Below are 15,718 nucleotides of genomic sequence, written 5' to 3' on the forward strand. Positions count from 1 at the left end.
AGCTACCTTCGGCCGCTGTTTATTTACTTTTTCAAGTGTGCGAGTAAATGTGCGAGTCTCGGGTATTGTTTAAAGCGAGCTACCTTCGACCGTGGGTTGTTGACTTTTTTTTTATGTGTGTGCGCGAATGTGCGCGTCTCGGGCGCATTGTCTACAGCAGGCTACTTTCGGCCGCCGTTATAACAGTAGCATAATAGTATGCAGTAAATGACGGCCGGAACAAAAAGTAACAAGTTACAATACTCATAAGTTATAATCGTTTATGCAGCAAGTACATTGCTTTGGATTATAACGGGTTGTTAATATTGTTACTATGTATATATTTGAGTGTTATTGTATATTATGTTTTGTGTGAATTGCTTAAATAAGAAGTTGGTTTTGAAAATACAACAAAGAGCCTGTCTGATTATTTCACCCGTCTTTTTAAGGCGAAACAACTACCACCTTCTACCCGTGAAAAATCGCGGGTACAACACAAAAAATCCTATTGGTACGACACTCTTAACTCAAAACACAATATTTGCTTGATTAATCAAGTGTGTTTTTAATATAGGACCACTCTAATTATTTTAACGCCATCTTATCATCAAGTTCACTTTCAAATGGGTCACCAACATTCTATTTCTTCGTCAAGCCCTTCATCTTCTCCACCGAAGCCACCGATTCTGGAGCAAATAGCGCAATTTCATTGAACAATTTAACTCAAACTTATCTCAAAACATGGTTCTTACCCTTCCTTCTCCCAGGAACACCCGCTTTCATCTTTTCTTTTGGCATGTTGGCGCCATAAATGACGTTCCCCTCGGCGTCGTTCCAGGATGACGTCACGCCCAAATCCGGCATTCCTTCGATCACCTCAAGCTGAAAACAAAACCCACAATAAGGTAAATAATAACAAGTATTTATATAAAAAAACTAAATAAGGACAAATAGGAGTTCCTCTACTTACCATGGGAAACTTGATACATTTTTATACTGGATCAAATTACTAAAACACATCTCACAGGTTCAACAAATCTTCTCGATGGACTTTAACATGAACTGACTGGTCGCCATGCCTCTTATTCATAAGATGATATCCATTTTTTTCCAATCATTGGATGTCAATAGAGACTAAAATGCAGTTTATGTGGATTTGTCAAAGATTTTAAAAAGCAGTTTCACTTGTGGAGATATTATATAATATTTATATATTTTTTTAATCGGTTTAAAAGCTCAAAATATTCATTTTTTTTAAAATAGATCTAAAACAATGTTTGAGTGTTTTTTTTACTAAAGGAATACGTCTTTTGATCATTTGTTTTCATTTAAAAAGGAAACTTTTTAAAATTATATTCATAATAAATAGTGTTTTATAGAATAAAGTAGTACAATAAAATGCTTTTCTTTTTTTTTTTACAGTGATATCACAAAGAAGTAAACATATTTGGATTGGGGCTGCATAACAGTGGTTTCCCATGCTGGTGGCGTGCTTACCCAATTCCCCCCAATGTAAAATCAATGGAGGGAGTAAAAAAGTGTGGATGATGAAAATGTGAAAAGGGTTCACAAAAAAAGTCAGACAAGTCACTCATGAAATTGATGGGTAAGTACATGCTTTTTTTATTGTCATTAGTTGAAAAAACAACAAATGGGAAGACTGTGTGAGTGAAGTTGGCAACCATCGCCATGGCGATCTTCACATTGATGGATGTTGATGATCATGACATTTACTACAAATATCCAGTCAGACTTTTTGCTTATTTTTAAAATGAGGATATTTTTTTAGCTCGATGCTAACTATAAACTGATTTTGTTTTTTTTTCATTTTAGGCATCAAAAAATGGACATTGACAATATCAGTGTATATTTGTCGAGGAAATTTTGATGTTAGCATGAGCTAACATGGAGCTAAGACTATAAGGTATTTGTCTGTATTCTATATTTACACCAAGTTTCTGCTAATCATGTGAAAAACTCAACTTATTTCTTTCCTCTTTGCATTTGAGAAGCTAAAAAGTAAAGAAAAGTATTGACCTGTTTGAAGAAAAGATGTAAAATACTTGCTATGTGGCCTCAATATATCAAATGTAACAATTATTTGATTTCACAGTCAAAAAGTGTGGTTCTTTAAATCTAAACACTTGAAAACCGTGATGCTAAAGCTAGCAAATCCGTCCTCAGACACTGATTTTTTATTTATTTTTTTCCAGCACCATCCCACACAAAAAAACCCACCCTGGGCAGGAAATCCCATAGCGGCGACCACTCATTTATTGCGTTTGGCCACATCGTCCGGGATGAAGACACTTACGGTGAATTCTGCGCTTTCTGTGCCGTACTTGTTCTTCACCAAGATGCTGTACTTGCCCGTATCGGCCGTGCTAACCGCCGTGATGATGAAACTGGCAAACTTAGCCGACTCTACACGGAGAATGCAGTGCTCATTGGACGTCAGCTCCTTGTCGTTCTTCAGCCACGTCACTTGAGGCAGCGGGTCGCCGGAGATGTTGCAGGTCAAGTTGAGCGCCTGTCAAAGAAGTCCAGACCCCCAGCAAACGAGTGAGTACACCGAGAAACGTGGTAGCGAGGGGTTAGCGGTCTTACCTTGCCCTCCTGGATGGTGACTACATCTGGGAGACCTCCTGCAACTCGAGCTCGATCTAAACCACAAAGAGGAACTTAGGTTAGTTGAACCATTACACGGACGAAAGAGATGAATAGCATTAGCATTAGCAACTCACTTTTTTCTGCAACGGAAGCTGCCCTGAAGACCAAAAATCAAACCAATAGCATAAGAAACACGCTACTTTTCAAATTTAGAACGCCGGCACCCCCACTTCACTCACTTGAGTCTCTTGAATTCAGCCAAGGCGTCCTCATACGCTGTGAATGATGTCCAAGATGCCGGTGAGAACAAGAACCAGTCCACAATCTCCAAAGACGGGTAAACAAACCTTGACCCGATAGCTCCACGGTCCTCTTGAGTCCACCCTTGCCGTCATTGATGTTGAACTCGATGGCGTACTTGCCCACGTCCTTCTCGGTGGGTTCGCTGATCTGCAGCCAAAGCTGTTCGCCCACCACTCCGCTCTTTAGACGGTCCGAGAAGGCGATGGCCGAGTCTCTGTGGACGGGATTTCATGGTGGAGCTGACAAGGGAAGACCCGGACTGACCATGAACTCACTTGTAATGCCAAGTAACCGGTAGCAGGTCGTTGTAGTAGCTGACGAAGGTGTAGATCCGAATCCCTTGATCTGTGCTGGTGATCTTTAGCGGCGTGGATGAGTTAGCTGTAAAAACCAGAACACGGTCATCAGAGCTCGTTTTGATCACAATAAACAATCTTTGTCTCACCGATGTAGTTGAAGACTTCGCTCATTAAATCCTTGAAACCTTGAAGAAACCAAATCCTGTATTTAATCGACAATCTAATGAAACTATATTCCTAAAACGAAGCAGGTTCTCTTACATTGGTCGATCAGATTTAACTCGGAAGTATCTTTTCCTCGATCGTCCTTCAGGACCATCTGGTAGATGCCGGCGTCCTTCTTGGAAATCTGTTGAGGGCCAAGATCATCGGAAAAAGAAACGGACAATACCATTTGCAGAGTCGGTAAGTAAACATGTTCCAACCTGAGCAATCTCCAGTTTGAGGACACCCTCGGCAAAAGCCAGATTTTGATCCGCCTTGATTTCCCGTCCGTCCTTGTACCACAGCGCCGATGTATCCTTCTTCACGTTTCCGACCTTCCACGCAGAACAATGTCACATTTAACGGGAATTCAACCCATTGGGCCAACGCCGTCCTTCACCTTGCATTTGAGGACCACGCAACATTCCGGAGTCACCTCGTAACTCAGATACTCAATGAAGTGAGGACCTGGAACAGGCAAGATTCTAGTCAAATTGGACTATCAAAGAGGTATTTTTGGATGAGGACAAAGTATGTAAACCTTGTTTTCGGAACCATTCTTTCCTCTGGAACTCGGATTCCTTCTGAAGGTCCTTGAAGACTGAAAACCAAGAAAGATCATCTCAGTCCTGGACTTGACTCAAAAGTGGATCCTTACCATCGCCAATGAGGACCAAGCTGGACTGATTGGTGGCTTTTCCATCCTGCATCTGGAAGGTGAATGTCCCTTCGTCCTCTGGCATCAAAGACTCCATGACCATCTCGGCTACTCCGGTGTTCCGGTCAAAGTTCATCTTGTATTTCTAGAAGCAAAAACATGGATAAGCCTGGACAAACTGTGCAGATTTTAGCCATCCGCTGGTGACTAACCTCCCCTTGAGAGACCACGTTGTCATTGAAGACATAGTCCACTTTGGCAGAGGGGGAAGTCTGTTCAGCCTGCAACCAGAAGCGAACTCTGCCTTTTTCCAGCATCTCCACGGCCAAATCAGACTTCAAGGCAATCTCTAACGAAGACCAAATACAAAGGAGTTGGAGTGGGCGATCGGGAATCGGACTTGTGAACCGAATCGTGAAGGTACTCACTGGGGAACTTGTGTTCGTGGCTGATCTCCAGGAGCCTCTTCAACTCTGGTAAGAATAAAGTTTAAGATGTTTTTGTAGGACTTTAAGAAGACCCTTGAAAATCAACCCAGCTGTACCTACCTTCGGGTGAGATGTCATAACTGGATGAAGTACCATCGCCCTGGGTGACCCGACAGGAATAAATCCCAATGTCTTCTTCTTCGGGGGAGATGAAAGTCATTTTGGACCTGAACAGAAGAATCATCACCATCAGGGAGCCACCAGAGTTGGGTGAGTCCACTATTTGACATCTCACTTGTTCCCTTTGGTCTCCATGGTCAAGCGTGACGACCCATCCATGTCCTCGTAGTTCTTAGACCACACAAATTTAGAATCTGGACTCAGGTCAGCGCACTCAAAGTTGAGAGAGATGACGCCATCGTCGTCCACTTCCACTGCGATGTCTTTGGTGCCTACGAATGGATAGTCTTGGGGATCGAGCTAAAACTCACTAGCTACAAGTCCTACCTGGCTTAATCACGGCTCGAACCGGCTCAGAGACATCGGAAGTTTTCCCCACCCCGGCTTGATTCTGAGCTCGCACTCGGAATACGTACACCTCGTTTTCCTTCAGATTCGTCACCTTTGGAATTGAAATTAGGTTACTAATCCTATTTATTTACTTACTCTTGACAGAGACAGACCTTGAAGAAGGTGTTCTGCGTGGCCTTGGCATTAAGACCCTTCCATGTTTCCTCAGGAGCTTCGGCTTCCTTCATATCCACGTAGAAGCCGTTGACGGGATCACGGCCCTGGTACACTGGAGTCTTCCACAGTAGCACCGTGGAGTCGGCTCGCACCTCTCGCAGTTCCAGATCATGAGGAGGTCCTGGGGCGAAGACGAGTCAGACATTTTGTCCTTTGGCAACATGATTTGGTTCAAATGCCAGATCACAAAACCTGGAACTGCGATAGTCCACTCCTCGCACAGGAACGTATCACTAGGAAGTGATGGGATCCCTACTCCAGCCATGTTCGCTGCCCGAACCTGGAACTGGTACTTGTTGTTCTCCTTCAGGTCAGTCACCTGCTCACAGAAATCCATACATTTGCCACTATGATTCCTCCATGAAATTGAATGGTCTGATTGGAACTCAGAGGTGGGTTCACCCTGTAGGCACGCTCAGCAACCGCCCTGACGTTGGCTTCGTGCCACTTCCCCGGGACGCCATCCACGACTTGACGGTAATCCACAAAGTAGCCGGTGATATCGGCGCCCCCAGCGAAGGTCGGCTGCTTCCACGCTAGCACCATGGAGTCGGCAACGCATTCCAGGACGCTGATGCCGAAAGGTGGTGCGGGAGATGCTGAGGTGACAATGAAACGGAAATGAGTGAAAACTGAGAAATGTTTTGTTGGACTAAGTCCACACCCCAAATTTAAGAAGGGGGATTTGAGTTGATGTCAGATTTTTGCCTCAATTCAGGACTTTACTTGGTGTGTTTGTGCAATAATCTGACATCTGTGGTAGGGAGGTGGGTGTGTGGGTGCCTTAGGGTCTTCGGGGCAACTGGACAACAAGCCACCCCGAATGCGAAGGCTGTGGCAAGGCAGTACAACATCTAAGCGTGGCTTCCTGGGAGTTAGGAATCCATCTGTTGGAGGTTTCAGTGACTTACCTGCCAGTTGAACACCACAGGGGTAGGACACGCTACTGTACATTTGACATTATAAAGTGTGTATACTTGTCTTGTGTATTGATTTTTAGATGACTTTGCTCTTGCTCCCTTGGTTTGAAAACCAACCAGCTCTGGGAGAATTCAGAATTTCAACAGTCATCCGATGCTCACCTTCAACCTTTCCGTCCGGATTGGGCGCCTCCCGATTAGCAGAAGCGTCTACTTTCAAATCACATGCCTTTTCGGCGCCACGGGGGTCCCGGACTGGCTTTTCAGCCGACCCCTCGAAGCGAGGCGGGACTACATGTGCCGCTACGTCAGTAAGCGCTTCACAAAGCAAGGCTGGCGGAGCTTCCGAGGGCGGCTCTTTTACTGCGATTGGACCCGCCCTGACCTGGTCAGTGCTAGCCATCGCCGCCCCGGTTTTGGGGTCAGCCCGAACTTTGCTATTTGTGTCAGCAGGGACCTGGACAGTGTCATGCTTGTCCGTCCAGCGTGGCCTGTTGGCGGTTAGTTGGGCTTGGTTACCCCCCGGCCCCGCCTCCAGCAACGCACCGTGAGGGATGCCGCCCCCTACAGGAGTTAGCAGAGAGAATCAAGAAAAAGGTTGCTTGTAAACACATGGACTTGCAATTAAAAACTTAAATACAATTGCACTCTAAATTAAGTCTTCATCTGGCTTAGAGGGACAATGAAGACAAGATGGCTAACTACGTGATGACAACATGCAAGAGGATGGGTATGGTTACAGGAACTGTAGAGGGTCAGTTAGCATGCTAAGTTGCGTGCTTGGTGTAAGGTCTGAATGGTCAGTCTTACAGGGAGTAGTATTTTTACTCAGCCACTACCTGAAAACCTTGGATTAGCTAGAAGCCATGCTAGTCTGGAACATTTCAAGAGAGCGAGGTTAGTAGCCTGGTTCCGATGGGGGTTCTGCAACCCGGTACCTGGAACACCGAGAGGTTCTCTGCCGACTGGTGTTTTGAGGGAAAGCGAAGGGAAAGATGCTGCCTGATTTCTGGGCTGGTTTGTAACCACCCCTGAGTTGGATCGCATTGACCCAAATGAGAGGAAGTCTACAAGTCCTGACCCAGCTCAGACTGTACAGGGAGCTGGTGGTGGTTTTGGTTTTGGATGGAGGTGGTGCAGAGCAGACAATCAAAAGTGACAGGGCAGCAAAGGTCAACCATAGTGGAGGGAAACGGTGATGTGGGAGTGCCAGATGACTCAAGTCTTGGACAGTATGCGGTAAAAATTCAGTTCTAGAAAAGATGTTTTCCTCACCAATTGCTGCTTTCACCTCAACAGCTTCTGATTCCTGAGAGAACTGGCTGAGTCCTGCAGCGTTGACGGCACGCACCCTCAAAACGTACTTCTCTCCGGTCACCAGTCCATGGCAGATGAACCTGAAAAGATGTCCGATACAGTTCTATTCCAAGTCAGATCCTCAGGTAAGGTCATCTGACAGATGTATGAACACCACCAAAGTCAATCCAAGATTGTTTTACCTGGTTACATCAACAGGTTTGTTGTTGCACGGTTCCCAAACGCCGCTACCAACGATGCTAGCCTCGATATAGTAGCCGACCAACTCCTGGGCATCACGGGACGCTTCCCAGGAAACCACCACTGAGGTATCCGTGTTCCTCGTCGGCACAACTTTGCTCGGAGCAGACGGAGTGTCTACAGATTTTTTTGTTTTCAGGTCAGACTTTGGAGTCATTGGAAATTACAAGCGACCGAGTGTTCTCTGACCGAGCTTGTCGCCAACTGTGGTAGCCTCAGTGGGTTCAGACGGCTCGCCAACACCGGCGGCGTTGCAGCACCGGACTCGGAAGGAGTAGGAGTTTCCCTCAGCCAGGTCAAAGAGTGCAAAGCGTGGCGATTTTACAGGTATTTCCGTATTGACTCTCTGCCAGCTGTCTGTACCCGAAACACACTGCAAAGGCAAAGACTGAGTCAATAATGTCTTCTTTTCAGATCCAAATAGCAATTTTCATCCTGGAAAACTCTTTAGAAACGACCCTTTCCTTACCCTACTTCTTCTTCAGTCTTCCTAACATCAAGTTTAATACTTATGACATATTTGGTATATTCCCACTACTGTACAGAGAAGATTCAGAGTCGTTGGTATTTCTTTGAGTGTTGGCACTTGGAATTGCACCCTTTTCTTTGCAGGGATCCACTGTCACAACTCTGGGATGTGACGTTATTTGGGTAATGGATACAGCTCTTACCTAAGCTAGTCTCGGTTTTCAGACAATCCAGATCAGCGTTTATCGTTCCAAAGCATATCAAAGGCAGCAGAACTCAATGGAACAGCTTGATGTATGCTTAGCTTATATAACTTTTGAAAGTAGTCTGTTTACCTTCTCTACGTAGTACATGACACCTTCCAGGCCTTTGTCGCTTGGTGGTTTCCAGCTCAGGACCAAGTAGTTCTTGGTGGCTTCTGTTACTTGCAGTTCACGAGGTTTCCCAGGAACGACACCCTCTGCCGACAGATTCAAGACTCGTACACCTAAACTAACTCGAACAAAAATAATCCTTTTGGGATATCCGTTACCGACATACCGGCCGGTTCCTCCTCTGTGACGATGATCTGGCCAGTCCAAGGAGCAGAGGTACCTAACCGCAAGTACCATCTTGTATTTACTCTTTAAAAACAACATTCCAAAATGTCTTACCTCTCATGCGAGCCCGGTCCGCCGGGTCCATGGCGGCCACCGGTTCGGAAACCCTGGAAGGACGACTCATGCCGCTCCTGTTGACGGCACGCACTCGGAAAGCGTAGGAGCGACCTTCCACCAATCCGGTGACGGGGAACCGGGCGAACTTGACTGGGGTGTCGTTGCATTGGATCCAGTGAGTCGTCCCGACTTCGCATCTGTACGTTTTGCCATTGTAAACCCTCAAACTATTTTATTTCAGGTATCAAATACACATACCTGTCCACAAAGTAACCCAAGATGGAGTCGCCCCCGTCCACCGCTGGCTGCTTCCAGGAGACGATGATGTAGTCCTTGTTAGCATCTAGGCAGCACACGTCCAGGGGGGCTCCCGGTGCTCCTTGCACTTCGGCGTCAGCATCTTGGATCAGATACAAAGGTCAGTTACGTAGCTAGTTCCTGTATGATCGGTAACCAATGCCATTCTCCAAAATACGATATTCCAATACTGTATTTTCTCGCATATAAGCCGTATATGTCGCTACAAAAATGTTGACTTAGGGCTTATATGCGCATAAATTAGACTTGACATGCATGAAACTGCAAAGACGAAATGCAATAATAAGACAAATTAATTTTGATGTCTATGAATGAAATTAAAGAAAAAAAATAACTGTATTTTGCATAAAATGTGAAAAAACTCACTTTTGCCTGCCATTGATATATAAATGTAATATACCAGGGAAATTGTAAAATTCAAGGATTTCAAGGCAATTTTAAAGGGGCGGCTTATACGAGGGGAAATGTAAAATTCAAGGATTTCAAGGCAAATTTAAGGGAATGGCTTATACATGGAGGTGGCTAATGGAGTAACTGTATTATCTCTTCCATAGCGGAGTCCACTTGGAATAGCGTGGCTGAAGACGACGGTGACAGCCAATGAAGAGTGTTGCTGCATTCCCGCCACTTGAAAGGTCAGATGATCTCCAGGGAGGGGGGGGGGGCACTGGGGTACCTGATAAGCTTCACCAGCCTCTTTTTCCATAGCCATGTCATTACTAAAGATATTTAAAACCCAGCAGCTCATGCTAAAATGCTTCAAGTGTTTAACATGCCAGTGGTCATATTGTTAAGATTTTTGTAAAATCATCCACTGCTGGCGAAAGGTAGGCACGTCAGATATGGCCATGTTTGTTTACCTCTCACAAAGACGTAGGCGGAATAGGTTTTGTAGCCCGACTTGGTGCTAACGCGGAGGGTGTAGAGACCCTCGTCTTCTTTGTTCAGGTGGGTGAGGGTCAACGTTGCACGGTCGCCACTCCAATGCATTTGGTTCCATTTGGATGGGGACAGGAGGACGCCTAGGGTTGGGTTGGGGAGGGTTTGTCAATCAGTTTCAAGTTAAGGAATAAAATTTTGTTAAAATCAGGCTAAAAATTGAGTTACCATCCCGGAACCACTGCACTTCAGGTTGGTAGCGGTGCAAAGTCGGGTTGATGATAACCGTGCAACCAAGACTCAAAGTCTCGCCTTCTCTCCCGAAAGACACCCCGAAATTGTCCACAAAGTGCGTCTGGAAGGTGATGCCGTACTCGGACACTGGGCCGACTAGGGGGAGAAAACCAGTTGAGATATTTGTCAAATAACAGCTAATAAATCTTAAACTAGATGTGGTCATGCAGTAAACTAGCTAAACACCACAAACCAATGGGTGATGATGGATGAAAAAATGAAAAAACTCTTCTTTTAACAAACTGTTGACTGTTAATTAACCAGAAAACTCAACTACAAATGGATCCTGCTTAAATGTAGAGATTCTAATGGAACTACTGATCGGTTAAGACAAACTCAGTGGTGACCATGCACACACTAGTTGTAGTTAGCCACCTTGGAACCATAAACCCGGTTACCTTTTACACCGGTCCCTGCGACAGTAGCAAGGAAACAACAAAAATCCGGTAAATAATTAAAACAGAATCTGGCTATCAAGTCAAATTAGCCCTTTTGTAGCATTAGCATCGTTCTGAGTTACTGTATATAGTGTTTGCAATCAAATGTGAGTTCATACATCTAATTTTCCATGAATAAAAATCAAACAAAATGATTTCATACGTACGTCTGGGCGTTGGCAGGAACTCGTCAACTTCCCCTTTAAACCCTGTACGATGACAGCGGTTACTAAGTTTATTTGCCTTTTGAAACATGACCTGGTGTTTGGGCCATATGTCCCAATGGCCACATGCCAGACAAAAAGCCCGTAATCGCGATGGCATGCCAACATCGCCATGTTTATATACCCTATGTCTTCTAGGTGGACTCACTTTTCACCACCACCGAGGCGTAGGCCGACGCCTCCCCCTTGACGTTCATGGCCGAGACGCGGTACTGCGCCGTGTCCTCGAAATCGCACCTGAAGACAAGAAGAACCAACCGGCGCTGTTTATGTACGTATTAACTCCAAGTAAACAATACAGACTACAATTGTTAGGCCTTCTTTATCTCTCAGCTAGGAATACAGTTCCTAGAAATAGACCTGGTAACGGTAGGTGATGTCATGTCCACTTGACCATGATAGCGCCATTTCAACCATCCAGTAACTGTAAACACTTACTTGTTGATCTGCAGTGATTGTACGCTGTATTTACTCTCGATTGTGTACTTCCCGGCATTGGCCAGAGGGTCGATAGCCACGTTATTTTTGTACCTGGTGGCAAGAAGGAAAGTTAGATGGACTAGATAGTAGCATAGATGTACTGGAATGTCTGGTGGACTTGGTCCATACCAGACTACGCGAGGGTCCGGCCAGCCATGGATGGTACAGTGCAACCTCACACATTGCTTTTCCCAAACGGTATGCGAGCGAGGCTTGATGACAAACTCCGGTGGGTGCATTAAGCTGTCTTCGTTCATACGCTTGGAGTGCTCTTGGTGTTCGTAGATCTAGAAAACAGGTAATCCCAAGGAAAAGTATTGCTTAGAAGGAACTTCTAGCGTACTTTTTACTTATTGGAAAGCGAACCCAGACAAAGCAGATCCAAAATCTGGTTTCAGCAGAATTGTAGACCCTTACCATACTAGTTTTAGCCTGTTTATGTTTTAGCTAGTATGTAGATCTAGAAAACAGGCAATCCCAAGGAAAAGTATTGCGTAGAAGGAACTTCTAGTGTACTTTTCACTTCTTGAATACAGAACACAGATCCAATGTCTTGTTTTAGCAGAATTTTAGACCCTTACCATACTAGTTTTAGCCTGTTTACGTCTTGGCTAGTTTGTGGATCTAGAAAACAGGCAATCCCAAGGAAATGTATTGCTTAGAAGGAACTTCTAGCGTACTTTTTACTTCTTCAAAACAGAACCCAGACAAAGCAGATCCAAATCTTGTTTTAGCAGAATTTTAGACCCTTACCATACTTGATATAGCTTGTTTACGTCTTAGCTAACTCGATATTGAAGCAACATGGAAGACCAGAAGAATTTGTCTCAAACAAGTACAGTGGAGTCTCGTTACCAAGCTTAATGAAGGGTCTCATCACGGAGAGATATTCATGGCTCCCGTGTGGGTAGACTAAATTAGTTGGGGTTTTAAGGTTAGCCTTAAAAATCTTGCCTTCCTCTTGGGAGGATTCTCAGGTTACTTCTCTTTCCAAGGCGACTCAAAACTAAATGTTGTACTCTGTAGGCACTGACCGTTTTCTTCAAGGAGATCCGAGTAGCCGATTCACGCATGGCTTCCTTCCTGGAAATCTGCTCCGTGCGTTCCATTTCCAGGCCGCTAGCGAACAGATCGCGGCTCTCCATGTAGGCGGCTGTGTTTCGCAGTTTCGACTCTTGGGAATATCCTGCCGCAAACTCTTGACTTGATGGGAGACGGCGAGATAAGCATCAGCTGGCGTCAGACAAACGTCTAGAGATTGGAGACTGGTACCTGTTCCGGAAGATGGGAACCACGTAACCGATGATTTGGCTGTCTCTGTCCACGGCCAGGTAAGAGGGGTTGGGTCTCTTGGGCAGGGGGTCCAGTCCAGATTGTAAGGACCAATCCAGGCTGAAATATATAGGATATTAAAGCTTCACTTTGGAGACAAAGACTTCAGAACTCAGTTTTATAGAGTGACCACAGCAATTTACAGTATCATCTCCTGTAGCTTCAACTTGTTCTACCATTAGCCCCCCCCTTGTCCTCAGCCCACGTCTTGGTGGTCTGCCCAGGACACCGGATCAGGTGGCGCTAACAAAACCTAAGCCCACTTGAGCTGTTAGCACGCTCCGAGCAAGTGTATTTAAAGCTATCCGACGCTCTCCCACGGATTGGATTGCCCTTAAAGATGTCCGAGCCATCCTTCAGGCCAATGGGATGTTTGGGTTCAACATGCTAACAAGTGCGCTAACTCATGCAATCAGTTCGATAATCAGCATTGACCATGTCTTTTACTCTGTGACTGGACGTTTGGTCTCCGTTTTTTTTTTTGTCGCCAGTCAAATGTACTTAGATATTAAACTGTACTTGGATATTAAACGGTAGTACTTAGATATTAAATAGTACTTAGATATTAAACAGTATGTAGATATTAAACAGTACTTAGATATTAAACAGTAGTACTTAGATATTAAATAGTAGTACTTAGATATTAAACAGTACTAATATATTAAACAATAGTACTTAGATATTAAACAGTAGTACTTAGATATTAAACAGTGCTTAGATATTAAACAGTATTTAGATATTAAACAGTACTTAGTTATTTAACAGTACTTAGATATTAAACAGTACTTATATATTGAACAGTACTTATATATTAAATAGTACTTAGATATTAAACTCTCTCAAGAATATAATTTTGAGAGCTGCTTTCAACCGTAAACTCTCAAAAAGGACCAAAAGACCGGCGACCAAACGTCCGAGCACCCTTTTACTCATGTTTAACATTTCTGCATGCTAAGAGTGCCATTTTACTACAAGGAGGTGGACAAGTTAGTGCTAACGGTGCAACGGTGAGTTGTATTTACAAGTTAGCATGCATGCAAACAACGTTTAACTCTGTTCGTGTGATGTCAACAGGTAGCCATGATCGGCTCTGGGAAGGAAGGATGGATTGAAATGAGAAGTTCCCAAGTGAGGATGGCGTTAAGAGCAGGGACCACATCAGGGGGGATGACAACCTCCTCTATCTTACCCCCTGGTGGTCCTGGTAGTCCCACCGGTCCCAGCAGAGTACCCGCCGCCCGACTGGCCCCGGTAGTCCCGGTTCAAGCTGCGCTGATGCTTGCGGTAGAACGGTAGCGACCCGGACATGCTCGCCACCTGCAGGTTTGTTCGCCGGCCTTCTGCTTGGGGTTAGCGTTCCGCAGCTTTTCGGAACATGTTCGCCATCCAAGTGGAACATGTACTGTTAATTTGCAAGTACAACCAACCAACTGGTTTCATGCTGGATATTTTTTTTAAAGAGAAACTCACCTTTTTGGGGATGCTTGCTACTTACCACCTGTTGTAAATTTACAGGAAAATTCCACAAGCTGGACGGACTTCGGTGGAGACAAGCTGAATAATACGAGACCCCCGCTGTTCAGAATGTGTTGGTGGCAGCCGCGGCCTTTTAAGGCCAGAGGGATGATAAATATAGACCAGGCGGCAGGGAGGAACGTTGGGGGGGCCGCAAGGCGCCGTCCAATAAGCCATCGATGGCTGATAAGCAGGTAAACAAAAGTGAAAGATCATCAATTTGCTTTAACTGGAATCACAAAGGGTTTAGCATCTAAGCTCTTTTAATTGTACAAATAAGGGGCCTAAATGGAATAGAATTTAACATTTAAAAATTAATTCCACATGTTAGATAGCCATTTTTTTCTGTTTTAATTCCAATAGATTGATATTTTAATTAAACTGTATTCCATTGAGATAGTCAAATTTATCTATCATATTCATATTTAAAGATTTGATTTAATTTACACTATATGCACTCAGCACATTAATCACATCAAAATGGAATATTACATTTACATTGATATTTAATAGACATTTAACTGCTTGACATGTTTTTATTTCAACATTTATGCTTAAAAAAGACATTGTAAAATAGTGCACCTATTTAATCCTATTAACTATCCTCTGATATTGTCCTTTTTTTCTTTTGCAGTGATTTTAAAAACGTTGACGGTGGTGAACTCCAACCATTTTTTTTTGTCTTCGACAAGTCCGTACGCCGCAGACGTTTCAGCTGTGAAAGAGGTGATGGGATGGAATGGGATGGGATGAGCCTCTTCTAACTTTAGCTAACGTGCTCGGGCTATTGTTACTCTATATTGTCACTCTCTCTCTCTTTCTGTCCGCCAACAACGCTCAGGTTTCAATTCCCTTTGGGACAGTTAAATTCATAATAGTAATGGATTACTTTAGATCACAATGGAATTCAATAAAGTTACAAAAGTATTTTAATCCCAGTTACAATGACTGCATTATTTAAAATTCCAAATATAAATGTTTTTTTTTAACTCATTTAGATTTGACACTCTATAGATGCAAATTTCATTGCACATGTACTTTGATAAATTAATGTTTTTGGTATGTTACTGTTAAAGTTCAGCACTGGTCATTCTCCCTATACAGCAATGATTCTTTTGACAACTTTGATTTATTTTTCTATTTGTAAAGAAGAGATACACGTTGACCCAGAGAGTTTATTAGCTTTACTTATTGTTTTTATGGCACTCGATTGCATAATACCGTTTGTGTCTTCTCTATCCATATAAGGACATAACCAGGAACGTCAACTAATACAGGGGATTGTTCCGGGATGTTACATATACTGAGGTAGGGTTATTTGTATTTGAAATAATCATGCTTTTGGACAAATAATGTCAAAATGTCCCCTTAAATGTATGCACTACCATATATATTTGTAAATAATGTGTA

The 15,718-nt window shown here is 43.9% G+C and overlaps 1 protein-coding gene and 1 long non-coding RNA gene across 8 annotated transcripts; one reads left to right on the forward strand and one right to left on the reverse strand.

Annotated features, from left to right (window-relative positions):
• Positions 1-1,578: 1,578 nt before the first annotated feature.
• myom1b (myomesin 1b) lies at positions 1,579-14,401 on the reverse strand. Its single transcript, XM_077736473.1, has 38 exons — positions 14,264-14,401; positions 13,983-14,157; positions 12,734-12,853; positions 12,496-12,664; positions 11,591-11,748; positions 11,420-11,512; positions 11,130-11,218; positions 10,925-10,966; positions 10,719-10,733; positions 10,255-10,416; positions 10,008-10,169; positions 9,088-9,229; positions 8,820-9,026; positions 8,714-8,763; positions 8,509-8,633; positions 7,895-8,078; positions 7,648-7,822; positions 7,424-7,545; positions 5,631-5,827; positions 5,421-5,547; positions 5,165-5,349; positions 4,989-5,103; positions 4,777-4,933; positions 4,602-4,708; positions 4,482-4,526; positions 4,266-4,402; positions 4,054-4,198; positions 3,937-3,996; positions 3,796-3,863; positions 3,617-3,730; positions 3,453-3,540; positions 3,338-3,376; positions 3,168-3,273; positions 2,937-3,106; positions 2,829-2,865; positions 2,724-2,746; positions 2,587-2,642; positions 1,579-2,509 (listed from the first exon to the last, which is right to left on the reverse strand). The coding sequence occupies exons 2-38, from the start codon at positions 14,099-14,101 to the stop codon at positions 2,249-2,251; spliced, it is 4,371 nt and encodes a 1,456-aa protein (XP_077592599.1). The 5' UTR covers positions 14,102-14,157; positions 14,264-14,401; the 3' UTR covers positions 1,579-2,248.
• LOC144209917 (uncharacterized) lies at positions 2,238-11,244 on the forward strand. Of its 7 annotated transcripts, none has more exons than XR_013329279.1 (11): positions 6,234-6,536; positions 6,602-6,745; positions 6,826-6,902; positions 7,448-7,590; positions 7,664-7,773; positions 7,845-8,032; positions 8,500-8,763; positions 8,839-9,004; positions 9,071-9,247; positions 9,702-9,782; positions 11,120-11,244. It is a non-coding gene; the product is annotated as an uncharacterized LOC144209917 (long non-coding RNA). The 7 variants fall into 7 exon arrangements; XR_013329278.1 differs by having other exon boundaries at positions 8,522-8,763; XR_013329281.1 differs by having other exon boundaries at positions 7,919-8,032.
• Positions 14,402-15,718: the final 1,317 nt, after the last annotated feature.

The sequence above is a fragment of the Stigmatopora nigra genome, chromosome 16, assembly GCF_051989575.1.
Source record: "Stigmatopora nigra isolate UIUO_SnigA chromosome 16, RoL_Snig_1.1, whole genome shotgun sequence".
Classification (NCBI taxonomy): Eukaryota; Metazoa; Chordata; class Actinopteri; order Syngnathiformes; family Syngnathidae; genus Stigmatopora; species Stigmatopora nigra.